Source organism: Falco biarmicus, chromosome 5 (assembly GCF_023638135.1).
Source record: "Falco biarmicus isolate bFalBia1 chromosome 5, bFalBia1.pri, whole genome shotgun sequence".
In the NCBI taxonomy this organism is placed as follows: Eukaryota; Metazoa; Chordata; class Aves; order Falconiformes; family Falconidae; genus Falco; species Falco biarmicus.
This window is the reverse complement of record NC_079292.1, coordinates 58,378,438-58,392,782: the sequence shown is the minus strand read 5'-3', so window position 1 is coordinate 58,392,782 and position 14,345 is coordinate 58,378,438. Positions and strand designations below refer to the sequence as shown.

At 47.4% G+C, this 14,345-nt stretch overlaps 2 protein-coding genes across 2 annotated transcripts; one reads left to right on the top strand and one right to left on the bottom strand.

Moving 5' to 3' along the window:
* Window positions 1-2,385: 2,385 nt before the first annotated feature.
* LOC130149975 (thiosulfate sulfurtransferase) lies at window positions 2,386-11,015 on the bottom strand. Its single transcript, XM_056340342.1, has 2 exons — window positions 10,351-11,015; window positions 2,386-2,865 (listed from the first exon to the last, which is right to left on the bottom strand). Exons 1-2 carry the CDS (start codon window positions 10,934-10,936, stop codon window positions 2,567-2,569), a joined length of 885 nt encoding a protein of 294 aa, XP_056196317.1. The 5' UTR covers window positions 10,937-11,015; the 3' UTR covers window positions 2,386-2,566.
* A 17-nt stretch (window positions 11,016-11,032) lies between these two features.
* On the top strand, window positions 11,033-13,969 carry MPST (mercaptopyruvate sulfurtransferase). Its single transcript, XM_056340354.1, has 3 exons — window positions 11,033-11,173; window positions 11,743-12,395; window positions 12,980-13,969. Exons 2-3 carry the CDS (start codon window positions 11,801-11,803, stop codon window positions 13,276-13,278), a joined length of 894 nt encoding a protein of 297 aa, XP_056196329.1. The 5' UTR covers window positions 11,033-11,173; window positions 11,743-11,800; the 3' UTR covers window positions 13,279-13,969.
* Window positions 13,970-14,345: the final 376 nt, after the last annotated feature.

The window sequence follows — 14,345 nt, the reverse complement described above, 5'->3', positions numbered from 1 at the left end:
CAGACCATCCCGTTTGTTTGCTAGTCCTGCTGATGTGATTGATCCAACTCCCAGCCTTTGCAAACTGCCTCCTGCAATAGGAGGAAGCTCATGCCTTTCCTGCAGAGGGAATGTCTGTGAACCCCTCAGTCATGTCCTGCTGATGGTCTGTTTCTCATCTCAGCAGGATCCTAGAGGCTTAGCCCATGTGCAACCTGTGACAGGTTACAACTGAAGCCATGGCCCACAGTGGTGAATATGGTAATTGTGAGCCTGCTGGCACTAGCATCAGTACAAATGGGATCTGGATCAGGTAGGGATATATGGCTGCATTTGTCAAATTAGCTCATGACATGACATATATGCTTACCTTCTGCTCCTGAGCTAGTTATTGGAATGAAGACACCACGTGTAGGAAGCCTACCAGTTCAAAGTCAACTCACCAGGGCTGACTTGAACCAGCAGCTTCTGTTTTATACTATGCCAGTACTTTGCAGCAGCACGTCTAGTACAACATTGGGATCTTGAAGCTGAAGTTACTGTATCAATCAGACCCCAGGAATCAGTGCTGTGCACTCTGCAAATGTATTGAGACAGAACCTCTCCCACAAAAAGAACAGGGCGGCCACAAGAGATGACGAGAGGAAGCTAGTCCTGGCTCACAGGGCACAAGCTGCTTCTTTTCTGTATCGCTTTTCATTCTTTTTAAAGAAGAGCCAAACATTTACACATGATCAAACTGCAGGAATCTGTGTTGCTAAATAAACTCCTGTGTTACCTCCCACCTCCTACTTAAAACAAAACCATGTCTGTTTGTTATTATTACTATATTCAGCGGAAAGAACTTTCCAGTCTGTTGTGTAAAAGCTCCTCCTCTCCTATTTCTTCCAAAGAAACAGAATTTCTGTGTAATGAGGCAATGTGCTCATTTCCCAAATCCCATTCATTGATAACTTTCATTTCCCCAGTTCCTCCTGGACAAAATGACACCGAAGCCTATTACACTGAAGCCAACTATTACTATTCTAGTTTGTAACAGTATATGATGTTATTGTTATTCCTTATTTTCATTTTACTTCTAAGCCTGAAGGTCCAAAGTCAAAGCACCACTCTGAGACTCTTACACCTTGATGCCAAGAAAGACTTTAAGCCCTTCTACCATCCTCCTGGATAACAGAAGACACAGACCTATGCCTACTTATTCCTCTGCTAGGCCAATTCTGTGAGGGACAACAGATGACATACCAGAGAAGACATATTTTGATCAAAGAGCTAAAAATGATTAAACTTGATCTTTCTTTCTGAATTAAAAAAGTCCCAAAAATGTACATTTAGCATAGCCTAACACTCTGGCTTTCCTGACATGCAGCTGTCGAGGAAAGATGGAACTGTCTTTCCCAGGCAGAATATTAACCTCCTCAGGCAGGTGTAGGAATTGGTACACCATTCTCACCAGCCACCAGATGTGGTCAAGAATGGTCTCATATGCCTGCCTCCAAAATACAGCCAGGCCTCCAAAATACAAGATTTTGGTGACCTTCCAGACCTGAGAAACCCCACAGGCATTAAACTGACATTGGATCTTTTTTTGGTTTTGGTGCGTTTTTTTGGTTTGGGTTTTTTTTTTTTTGTCTTTTTGTTTTAAAAAAAAGATCCAGAATTTAACAAGAGGCAAAGCCTCTTCTATAACTACCTCTCTCACCTGGTCCATGATCCCTGACATGGTGCTACAGTGGTTAGTACAAAGCAGGCAGGTCCGGCTGAAGTCCAGCTATGGAGGTGGAATGAAGGCTGAAGAGCAGATATGGTTGCTAGGGAACATCCCTCCCTTTATGAGCTGTGGTCTCCATGGGAACCAGAAGAAACATGGCCGAGATCAGGGTCATCCTTACTGATTGAAAAAACAAATAAGGAGGAGAGTAAAAGGCTCGTATCTCATCAATCACCTGTGCCCAGAAGTTCTCATCACATACACAGGATTTCTTGGAGACTCATTAACACAGTTGTGATAATCAACAAGACCGTATTGCAGCAGAACTGGATCTCCTGTCACCCCTGAATGTTTCACATGAACTCACTGACCCCCATCAGAGAGGAGGGGGAAGATGCCCCCATTTTCCACGCTGGAAAAGGGGAGATGGTGGGCAGGCAAAAGGTCTTACGTTGAGTCAATGACAGAACCACAGCTTGGCCCTCCTCTGTTCAGCACCCAGTGCTGTAATTTAGCCCCAGGGTTTTCATCCATTCTGCTCTGCCAGGGACCTGAGCTCTCACCAGGCCACTGGAATTTCTGCAAGTCTCGAGGGAAGACCACAACTCTCCTTCATGTTGCAAAGCTGTTTTTCCCACCCAGCACAAGCAGGTCACAGGCAACAGAGAAGAATTAGAAATATTCACAGATAAATCTCTTAGAAGTAGATTTTATTCATTGTGAGAAACTGAAAGATCAATAGGAATCTGCTGATCATTCTTAGAAAAACTGGCAAAATATAAATCAGCATGCTCTTGCTTTATTTTCACCTGCTCCCTTTCCCTGTATCCTGGACTGGAGACAGCTGCTAGATCTCATTGCCCAAGAGAAACTCTCCTAGGCCTTGTTGCGCTTCAACTCAGAGACCTTGTAGCGAGGTGGGGCACGGTGGAACCACTCTGACCAGGAACCATCATAAACAGCCACATCACGCTTGCCACACAGGTAGGCTGCCAAGGCAATGTGACATGCTGTGACACCTTTGCGGCACGTGGCTGTCAGCGGCTTTGAGAGATCCACTTTCTTCTCCCGGAATATTTGTTGTATCTCCTCAATACTCTTCTCATGGCCAGTTTCTGTTAGGAATGAGCGGAAGGGTATGTTCACGGCACCAGGGATGTGACCAGATTCCAGCCCTGCAAGAGTGAACAACAGAAAGAAACTTGAGCAAGGAGACATTAACCTAGGTGATGAAAGACACCTGCAAAAGAGACATTAAAGAGACATCACTGCAAATACTCCCACTGTCTCCAAGATGCTAATTTGTTTCAGATGATAATGAAGATGCAAAGCAGTATGAGGCTAAAAAGAGGAGGACAAAGATTATTCAACTTTGCTGGTCAAAAATTCCTGAATTTTTAGCAAACTCTTTCCCCTCCTGAAAGCAGTAAGAGATAGAAATCTGAAGAAGCCCTAGACATGACAATAATCAACTACCACAGAAAAGATTGTAACAAAGACATTAAGGGGATCTGTGTAAAGAGGAATGCAGCAGTGCATTTCTGACCTCCCCCAAGTATGCCAGCAGCGTGCAATGACACAGCTTTCAGAAGCAGAAGTGTGACTTGTATGTGGAATTTGTGAAAAGTTATGTTCACAGTTTATTCTTCTGTCACCTTGAAATCATATTTCAGGAAAGTAAAGCAACCTCAAAGTCAGCCACATTACTGTTGAGGTAGCTATCCTGAGACAATGGGGTCAGAGAAGTAAGAATTTAGATTTTGTATCACTTTTTATCTGCTCCATGGATGAAATCAGCATGGGTTCTGGTTTTTTTACTGGTATAAACAACCACTTCAGGGAAGTTGAAAGTTGCATCTCAAGTACAAGGTCTTTAGAGAGTTTTCATTGCGCTCTTGAAATTCAAACTCTGTCACTATAGGCTTAGCAAAGTCCATTACACTCCGTGGAAGCTTTTCCACTGACTTCAAGAGGCTTTTGATTGAGCCTTATTGGAGCAGGAAACATTACATATTATGTTAGAAATGCATTTCAGGGAATGGTTCCTTGCTAGGTCTGGACTTCTAATGGGACAGCCCTGGGAAAGTCACATGAATAGTAATGTTTCACTGACAGCTGTCCACCTGCCTAAGTTATCAGGGTAACTGATCTCAGGAGATGGGACAGATTGGGGTGGGGAACCTCTGTTACAGTCAAATGATTAAATTATATCTAGTCAGAGACTGACATCACACATTATAATGACACTGCAGTTTCATCACTCATGCAGAGTGATGTCATGACATATGTCATAAGGGGAAAACAGGGTTTTGGTGAGGTACTGAGGAGGGGATTTTTTCTCTGCTGGGCAAAGACTGAGAGCCTAAAGACAACCAAAATTGCTGAGCCAGCTTCACAAGATCTCTCCCTGTTCCAGATGGACCCTCTTTGTCAGCACCCCCAGAGTGCCTTAGTAATCTGGCACTGTTGTCTACCAATCACCTCATGAATCCTTCAGAAGTGTTTAGCATTACAGGGAGAAGTCAGGAGAATAACTGCTGACTTCTGGAGGAACCAATATTTAAAAAAAAAAACAAAAAAACAAACAACAAAACCAACCAAACAAAAAAAGACAGTATTTTGGACTGTTGCTTTCACCACATTTTTTCCAGTTCCAGAAAACAACAGTTCATCGCTTCAGTACAGAGAACTGCAAACCCCATGCTTATTAATATAGTGTCTGTATGACAGAGAGGAAATAAAAACAATACAAAAAATGAGTGTGAGAAAACCTTGCTTGTAGTTCTCAGACTGCAGAGCTTCTTACTGGAGAGTTACATGCCTGGGTTAGGCTGCTGCTTTTCCACAGAGTGAATGGTCCTGACCCTGTCCTTTGGCAAGCGATTTCTGCAAGGCTCTGCTGCAGTACTGGTGATCACCAGGCAAGTCTGTGAGCTGCAGAACAGCGCTGTCACACCATCCTAGGGCACTGGGAAGTGTACTGAGATCAAGAAGTCCTGGGAGCTGAACTAGAAGGGCCAGGTCTTGCTCAAAAAAGCTTGCTGGGCCACTGATTCAATTCTTATTGATCACTTTTCTAGACTGTTCACACATCTTAAAATAGGTAGAGGTTTGTACCCCAGTCTTATGGAGACTGGCATGACATACACTCACCACCCTTAAATAACTCTTCAGTTAGGAGCTGAGCGGGTCTGAAGAGAACAGTCTCATTTTAGAGCATTTTTTACTTTGATCTGTCGGGAGACTTTCTTGATCCAGAGATTCAAGAGTCTGTTGGAGTCGGAGACCAGTGCTTGCACTCTGTGAGTAAAAGATGGGGAAACCTGTAAAAACTGCATTTACTGATGCATGTGGGTGTTCAGCTGAAAGAAAGAGCTGACATTGCACAACCACAATCCCTTGGACTGCCTAAGAAGCGCTCTTGAGTGACTGAGGATGTTTTATCATGTCTCTGTCTGCTAGGACAAGAGCAGAGAAACACAGGACTGGAAGGCGAGGCTGGACACAGCTGGGATCTGAAATGGGGAGAGGATACATCTGCTCCTGCCTCGTATGACACTGAGCATACTCCACGCCAGATTCATGCAGTCACCCTTAGAAAGTCCAGGAAGGAACCCTAGGATTACAAAGCCTAGCTGCCAGCTACTACAGAGATTTCTTTATAGGGTCTCTCTCATAAAAGCATCCATCTCAGAACCAGTTTGGATTCCTGCCACAAAACTTCCTGCTGAAACACCTCCTTGCTCATGGAGGAATTTCATTTCCAATGTTAAACTTGTCACAGTCAGTCCATACAGCATTTATCCCTGAGCTAACATTGCCCTGCGGCTGAAATAGTTTTTCTCCTTTTCTGCTATTGCTCCGACATACTGAGGGTGAGCATTCAGCATTCCTAACAGCCTCATGGCCTTAGCCTAAACCTAGTAAGAGCTCTTTAGATACACTTTTCACTGTCTTGGCCATCTAGGAACAGTTCTAAGTGACCACCAGGCTTCTAGGTAAGGAAGTGGCATTTCCTAGCATCTCGACTGGTACACAGGAGGTTAATAATTGCTGTTTTCAAGGCTAAACTGCATCTGAGGTTCTTGCACCCAACTAATTCACTCAAGTCTTACACTCTTCTATTGCTTCCAAATGTGTGTCTTCAGCTTGTAAGAGAAACTACAAGCAATTAAGTGTTTTGGGCTACTAAGCATCCAACCCCGCTCTCTCTAGCCTTATACCTCCTGTCACTCTATCACTGCAGGCGGTACCTCACATAATACTCCCTACATGATCATTTAAACCTTCCCAAGACTGTGCCAGCAACACATTTCAGTAAAAACTACCTATTTTCAGTGGCTCAATAATTCAGAAAAATATTAAATAGAACATAGAAGTATAACGATGGGACCGTGCTGGCAGCTTCCAGCCCCACAGATCTGCTTTCAGCACAAGCTACTGTTATTTTCCTTATCTCCCTTTCAGTCATTTTTTTAGGAATCTAACAGTACTTGTGCTATTTGCCCCCTTCTCGTGATGAACTAATGATTGCCCCTCTAATATTATGTCCAAAGTATTAATGAAGTCCAAATGGAACAAGTCTACCTCATAGGTGCTTCCAGTGATGGAAGAACAGATCAGACATAACTTCCAGGCATGCAGGTTCCCATTTCCCTTATCTGGCAAATCAATTCTGTTGGCAAGGAAATAGAGCCTTTGGCTGCAGTGCAAATTTGCCAAGGTATTTTATGTAATTTTGCCTTCACTTCAGATAACTTTTCTTGAAGAGTTTTTTGAAAGCCTTCCCAGTCTATCCATGTTATAATGGATCAACAGTTGTTGTATTGTGCTGTACCTCCCGTGCTAAATACAAACTTTGCTAGTGTTTCTGTCCCATGGAACCATGCTCTGATTAAATTTATTAAATTCTTGCCTCATGGAGTTGCAATGTCACATGACTGATTTTCAACACGTATTTGGGGTGAAGATCGCCTGCTTCACACATCTCTTTTGGTTATACTCCCTCTCTAGAAATGTTCGTTTTCCACTTCTTTCCCCTTCTTCTTGCTACCCCTCCCCCTACTCTGCAGACTTAGCCTCAGGGGGGAGGAAAAAACACACACAGCAGCACAGACTCAGTATAATTCTGAGGCTGTACACAAATAATCTTTCATTTGGAACCCCTGCTAACTGCATAGCAACCCTATTTACTCTTTCGCTCCTTGTTCTCTTTTTATTCACTTTGCTCCAGCAGTTTTTGTTATTTGTTTTAATTCCTTTTGCCAGGTCTCACTCAGCTTGGCATCTGGCAATTCTCCCTCACAATTTGTAACCTGTGGTATGTTAACTTCTTCACTGCTTAATCCTCTTTTCCACATCTGTTAAGATTCTCTGCTTAAATATGTATATATTTTGTCGGCTATTTACCTAGCCCCTTCTCTCTAACCTTTCCCTTTGCGATGAAACCTCCAGATGGAATTTCTTAAAGTCAAAAAGATAAAAGATGTGCCTTGCCCACATTTAACTCCCCCGGTCTTGGAGTTGGCTGGCTGCAGATAGCTTTTCCTTTCCAAATGCCTCCTCTGTTGCCTCCTTTTTTATCTCTCTCTTCCATTCAAATTGTATGCCTTGGAAGGGACCATTAGTGATCTCACCTAATGTACCACGAACTCACTGGAAGGAACACTTTCAAGATTGGTCCTGGCCACCTCCCTGCGAGTCCTCGCAGTCAGATCAATAGGTCTTTCCCACCAATGTCAAAATACTGTGTGTGTGTCAGCCAGAAGAGTCAATTCTAAGAATCAGAAGGGCCGCAGCCCTAATTCTGGCAGCTGATGTTTATCAGCTTTGTCACAGGAACGGACAGCTTTGGACTGTAGGTTCCTGTGGGCTGAAATGATACAGTCTCTCACTATGTTGTACCTTGAATATGACTTCCTGGTCAAAATAGAGCCAGCCTACTCCCAGCTGCAGACTCCACTTGGACAAGAGAGAGAAGCAGCAGCTTCTTTTCATTCTCACTTTCATTGCCACTGAACATTCAAGCCGAACAAAAGCTTTATGTTTGGGGCAGGGAGGACTGAAAGCTGGGAAAACAGGCAAAACCTGAAGAGTTGTTAATGCACAAGGGAGACAAGGACTACCCAAGGGCTGAGAAGAAGAAAAATAACTGGAAGTTCAAGAAATTACTTTGGATTTGCTTTATTTTTTAGATGATGGGTTTGTTGTCTGGCAACTTTCCCCTCTTTTCTCAGGTGTCTGCAAAATAATTCAGCAATTGCAACTTTTCTGTATGCATTTGTTCAGCTGTAATTCTTGTTCCTCAGTTTTCAGTGCCCAGTACTCGTCAGCACTGATAACCATCATGCAATTATTTTTATCATCTGCCCCTGGATTGCCTGGGATTGTCTCAGTTCAGGCTGGTTGCATAGACCTGCACCCTACAGCACCTGAGTAAGCAGGCCCATTCAGAACCTAGCTGGGCCATTGCTGAATCACAGCTAGTCAGCAGGCCTGAGGTACTAGCTCCTCCAGAAACACAGCACTGTGCAGGGACACCTTTAAACACTCGGTGCATAGTTCAGAGCTGCACATCTGACAGGCTTATGCTGCACATCACACATGAACATCCAATCTTGTTCATCCAAAGCAATACCTGCATTTAAGACCTACGAGACCTGGCTTATAGAAACACCATCCTTTTTTCTCCACCCTGGCAACCTGGGTAAACCTCTCCCAGCAACTAAAAATTAACCACATATTATGGCTTATCTTAAACACTTCACAGGTCTAAATCCCAGCAAGGTAGCTGCTGCATTAAAATAAAACAGGGACAGCTAATTCTTACCACAAGGAACTGAAAAACTAAAGAGGCAAAAGAGGGAGCTGAAATTAGCTTCTTCTAGAGATGGAGTTCATGGAACTGGAGAGATTAATTGACTTAATTAGGAAGTCAAGAGCTGAGGCAATAATTAAACTGAAATCACCTGAGAATGCAGCAAGTTCCTTAACCTCAAGATCATTCTTCTTCTCTAAATTGCAGGCAACATTTCTCCTCCCTGATTGGATCACCTCTGTAATTAATCAGCATTGATTTCAAATTGCTCTTTTAGGTGTAAGTGTTGCCTTTTACCCACTGCTGGGTACAGCTACTGGCTAGCCTGGTTCAGAAGGCTGTCAAGCTCCTGCGGAACGAGCAGCTGCAGCTGGAGTGCTTACCCTGCTGGATCTGCTGTGGGAAGCAAAACTGGACCACCACAAATAAACTGTTCCATGCTGACTCATTTCAAAAGAAAAAATCTGGTTTTAAAACACTGTCAGGGGTTGTGGCATTTGTCACCTGGTAACAACTCCCACTTTGGGAAAGAGAACACAAAATCCACCAGCTCCCAGCAAGGAGTGTTTTATTCACATCTTGAGGTTAAAATTCAACTGTCAATGTCAAAGTGCAGTAGGGCTGCAGTAGGTGAAGGAACAGAAAAAGCGATAAGCCTAACTGCCCCTCTCTCTCTGCAACAGTCGCCTCTGTCGCTCCCGTTACCTTTCTCGCCTTCTGCATTGTCTTGCACAGGTCAAGTGTGTTTGATGGGGGGTGCCCACTGCAGACACTTAGGCAAACCACGTGCTACAGCCAAACGCTACTGAGGTTTGGACGTGGTAATTTCTTTCAGGAGTTACACACAATGACCGTACAGCAGCGTATGAAAACAGCCAGAACAGAATGACAACTGACCTGCAAAGCAGCAGCGCAGTACTTGCCTCAGGACCACAGAGGCTGGCTGCACACCCGCTCCTGCAGTGTGGAGCTCAACTCAGACCCAAAAACTGTTGCTGAGCTTTTGTTTGCTTTTTTGAAACTCTGCAATTCTTTCTAAATCACTTCTGTGATTCCCTTTCAGAGAAGAGGTTATTCTGGGATACACCAAGGCTTAAATTACACAGTAAGGGCCACCTCTACCAACCACCTTAAATTTCATTCCAGGCACATTGCGCTACTAGCTGTCCCTACTGCACAGGACTTCTTCCACCCCTGCTGATTGCACGTCCAGTATTTGACTGAGGTAACAAAATTAATTTTTGTTCCTATTACTTGGGGCATCCAAAAGAGAGAAGCTGACAGCCAATACATTCACGAAGGGTTTGGGGCTTTTCTTACGAAGGACAAAGATCAGGTTAAGCAAGTTCTCTATTTGCTGGAAACCAGAGTGAGAAGGAAAATGTCTCTCGGGTTACTGTGCTGCCTAAAACCTGGGCTTTTGCTCGTGCATTCATTATGGTGAGGGTTGCCTGTATGAATACTGATAGTTTGTGCGTGTCTGCTAGTGTTAGATAGGACCGTGAGCAAACCACTGGGAGTTCTTACCTCCTGCGTTTGCATTCTGTCTGATTAACTTCTGCAGAGTGTGGGATGGGGGATCCTGGAACCAACTGACTGCAGACCTTTCCTGCTATTTCCTCCTGCAGCTTTACAACCAACTACAAAAAAATCATTCTGTGAGGGCACCGGGATCCAAATGCTCAACTGTGGATCCTTTAAGGTAAATTGCCGAGTTAGGCAGAGGCACGCCTGGGCATAAGGAAAATGTTTGCTGGTGGGGAGGAGTTGTTTCGCCCAGAGCCATATCAACACTCATCCCGCTCTGGTGCAGGGGGGCAGGTGCCATTCCCACCTCCATTACCTTGGTCCAGCTCTGTGCCCTGGAACCGGCCCTCGGGGCGGGAATCCACCACCTGGAACTGCAGGGATACCACATTCTGGATCATCTCCTCGAAGGTCTTCAGCAGAGCCATGTTCAGCTTGGCCTTAAAGACAGCTGGGGCGGGCTGGCTGACCTCCGCCGTGACAGGGTGGCCCTCCTTCACCCAGTTCTTGAAGCCACCGTTCAGCACAGAGACCTCCTTGTGCCCGAAGGCCCGGAACATCCACCAGGCGCGGGGCGCGTAGAAGGTGCCCAGCTCGTCCCCGTCGTACACCACCACGTGGGTGTCGTTGCTGACCCCCAGGCGCCCCACATAGTCGGCGAAGTGGGACTCGCTGGGCAGCATGAAGTCGTAGGGGGAGGCCTGGTCCCGGCACTCCTCGATGTCGAAGAAGGACGCGCCGGGGATGTGCCTCTCCTTGAACTCCTGCCGGGCATTCCGCTCCTGTGGCGGGTACCAGGAGGCGTCCAGAACCCGCAGGCCCGGTCCCACCCGCCCGGCCCGCACGGCCTCCGAGAGCCATTTGGCGGTGACCAGCGGCCTGCTCAGCACCTGCCGCGCCATCCCGGAGGGCCGAGGCCGGGAGGGGGCGCCGCCGCCGCCGGGGACACGGACACACACACACAAAATGGCGGCGGCGGGCGGCCGCTGGCCGGGGGGCGGCCCGAGGGGGCGGCGCGGGGCCGGGTCGCACCGCCCGGGACCGGCCCCCTGGGAGGACCCCGGTTCCCGCCCCCCGGCGGCGGCCATGGCTGGCGGGGACCGAGGGCGGGTGCTGCTCGGCTGAGGCCCGGCACGGAGGTACGGGGCGTCGCGGCAGGACGGCCCCGCTCCTCCCCCCGCTGCTGCGCGGAGGGAGCCGCGGCCCCGCCGGGGCTGGGGGCGTCCGGGGCGGGAGGGGTCGCAGCGGGAGGCGGCGGGGGCTCAGGCTGCGTAAGGGGCGCCAGGGCCCCGGTGAGGCCTCGGCTGGAGACGTGCTCCGGGGCGGTGAGAGCGGTGGGGCAGAGCCCCCCTCGTCGCGGGGCCGTGCCTGGCCGCGGGCGCTCGGTCCCCGCAGCGCAGGGTCCCCGGGGCAGCCCCGCTGCCCGCCCGCTGCTGTCAGCGTGGCCGGTGGTCGCTGGAGGTGCGGAGACCGGGTGGCCTTCGGGAGTCTGGGCGCAGGGCAGGGCCGTGCCGTGGCTGTCCCGCCCGGGGCAGGGTTTGGGCTGAGCTCTCTGAAACCGTTTCCAGGGCTGGAGCATTTCAGCCCCCTCAGTGTAGGCTTAGCCAGCACCTCAGTGCAGACGCAGGTCTTTGGTCCTAAAATGCATCTTCATCCATTTGCTTTTTGTAAGCTGGTCTCGTATTTTGTGACTTTCTTCCTTTTGCAGTCAGGTGGATTCAGGCAGATCCCAGGAATCGGGTAATTTCATCCAGGACTCGGGAACAATGTCACAACAACTCCTCTACCGTGCGCTTGTGTCTGCCAAATGGCTTTCGGAAGCCATCAAGTCCCAGCAGGCTGGTCTCGCCTTGAGAATCGTGGATGCATCATGGTATTTGCCAAAGATGAAGCGTGACCCAAAGCGGGAATTTGAGGAGCGCCATATCCCTGGAGCAGTTTTCTTCGACATCGATCAGTGCAGTGATCGTACTTCACCTTACGATCACATGCTGCCCAAGGCTGATGACTTTGCTGAGTATGTGGGGAAGCTGGGTGTGGGGAATGATTCCCATGTTGTGGTGTATGATGGCAGCGACCAAGGTCTCTTCTCAGCACCCCGGGTGTGGTGGATGTTCCGGGCCTTCGGACATGAAGCCGTCTCCCTTCTGGATGGTGGCCTGAAGAACTGGCAGCGAGAAGGGAATGCAGTGAGCTCTGGGAAAAGCCAGATATCTCCCTCAGAGTTCCACGCCTCCCTGGACAAGTCCCTGGTGAAAACATACGAAGATGTCTTAGATAACTTGGATTCCCACCGCTTCCAGCTAGTGGATGCGCGCGCTGCAGGACGGTTCCGGGGAGTAGAGCCAGAGCCCCGAGATGGTAATGTGCTTCATTTAAGGTGCCGATCAGTTTGACTTCAGTAGAGGTGATGAAGGGAAATATGGTTGTCCTTTATGGGATGGGACCAGAGGCAGTGTATCCACCTGTCCTCCCCTCCTTTTGACTAGCAAGTGCTGCTCTTTGAAAATTCAGGAGTGGGGCAGCTGTGTATTTTTTGCTCTTGTGAGGAGCTGGGTTGAGAAGCATAGCTTTCATACACCTCAAAGATAGTCATTGGTCTCTTCGTGTACTGGTGCTACCCTCCTCCTCAGAAGGGCCTGTGGAGGTGCTTCAGTCAGTGCCTCATCAGAGAGGGTTGCTCACATATGGGCAGCATGGAGGGAACTGGGAGGAAGAACAGAACTTGACAGCATGGTGTCCATGTGGTAACCTGAAGGTTAGAGCCATCATTCCTGAGTAATCAATAACCTAGTAAAGCAAAGTTTAACAAAAATAAATATATTTGTTTTTAAAAAATACACTAAACAATAAATATTCTTCCCAGTGAAACAGAGAACGGGTTTTGAAATAGATTTGTCCTAGACAGCAGAGGTTAATTCCTATCTGTATTGCTTTTCCTCCAGGAATCGAGCCTGGTCATGTCCCTGGGTCGATGAATATCCCCTTCTCCGATTTTCTCACAGAGGCTGGCTTAGAGAAGACCCCTGAACAGATCCGCAGTCTGTTCCAGGAGAAGAAGGTGGACCTCTTAAAGCCGGTGGTAGCCACATGTGGCTCTGGGGTCACTGCCTGCCACGTGGCTCTGGGGGCATACCTCTGTGGCAAACCAGATGTTGCTGTGTATGATGGGGCCTGGGTGGAATGGTACATGCGGGCACAGCCTGAAAATATTATTTCTGAGGGAAAGGGGAAGACAGTGTAATGAGCTGCTTCGTCTCCCATTGTGCAGATAATTTGCCTTGAAACAGGATTTGGAAAAGATGGGTTTAGCATTCCTGGTTAAGTGTCTTGAGGTCAAGGGGTTGGGTAACAAGTGTGGGCACGTGGTGCTTTGACACTTTTTCCTTACCCTACTGCTCCTGCTTAGGAGCATAAAGATGACCTGGGCAGCCAGCTCTAGGTGACCTTGCTTGAGCAAGTGGCGTGAACCAGATATCCTCCCAAGGTTGCTTCCAACCTCAGCCATTCTATGATTCTGTGGCCTTTTTATGAAATCAGATGGGAGAGAGTGCTGGTGGCAGCATGGGGAAGTAGTTGAACCAAGCCAAGCTCATGACTTGAGACATTTCACCATGTTCACTCATAGGATGGTCGTACTTGTACAACTGTGCCTCATGATCCTGCTCTCTGCCTCTGTCCTACAAGCCATCCGTGCACTTTATGGACATTTTGAGTGTAAAACTTTGGGGAAAGACATAGCTGTTAAAGGAGCAAATATGGTTTCCAGGTTGGCACTTGGGTTAGAGACTTGGTTTGGATTTCTTCTTGCACTTGGACTCTTACCTGAAGTGTGTACTTAGCCAGTTTTGTACCCCCGTAGTCCAAAATTCCTCTTGAGAAAAAGAGAAGATTCTGGGATTAAAAAAGGGTAAATAAACATGTGTTTCAAGGTCTTTCTGCTGAATCAAACTTATATGAGTGTTGCGTGGGTAGTTCCTTTTCAGGAACTCTGTTTTTATGGGATCCCTTTGTCTTGATGATTCAAATGAGATGTTTCCTTTTCTCCATGAGTAGAACTATGTCTCTTACCCTCAACAAGCTATTTGGCCCAGGAAAGAAAATGGCATGCCTCTCTCTTGGGACTTTTCACAATCTTCCTCCTTTTGGTCCTTGTCCCTTTGCTTTTTGACCTAAAGCTCCATGTTGATCAGTCACAGCTCTGTCCATCAAAGACTGGATGTCAGCTCACATGGTGAAAATTGGACTGTATGGGTGTTTCCATTCTTTCCATGAGACTTAGCGTGTAACCTTAAAAAACTTAGGGGAACC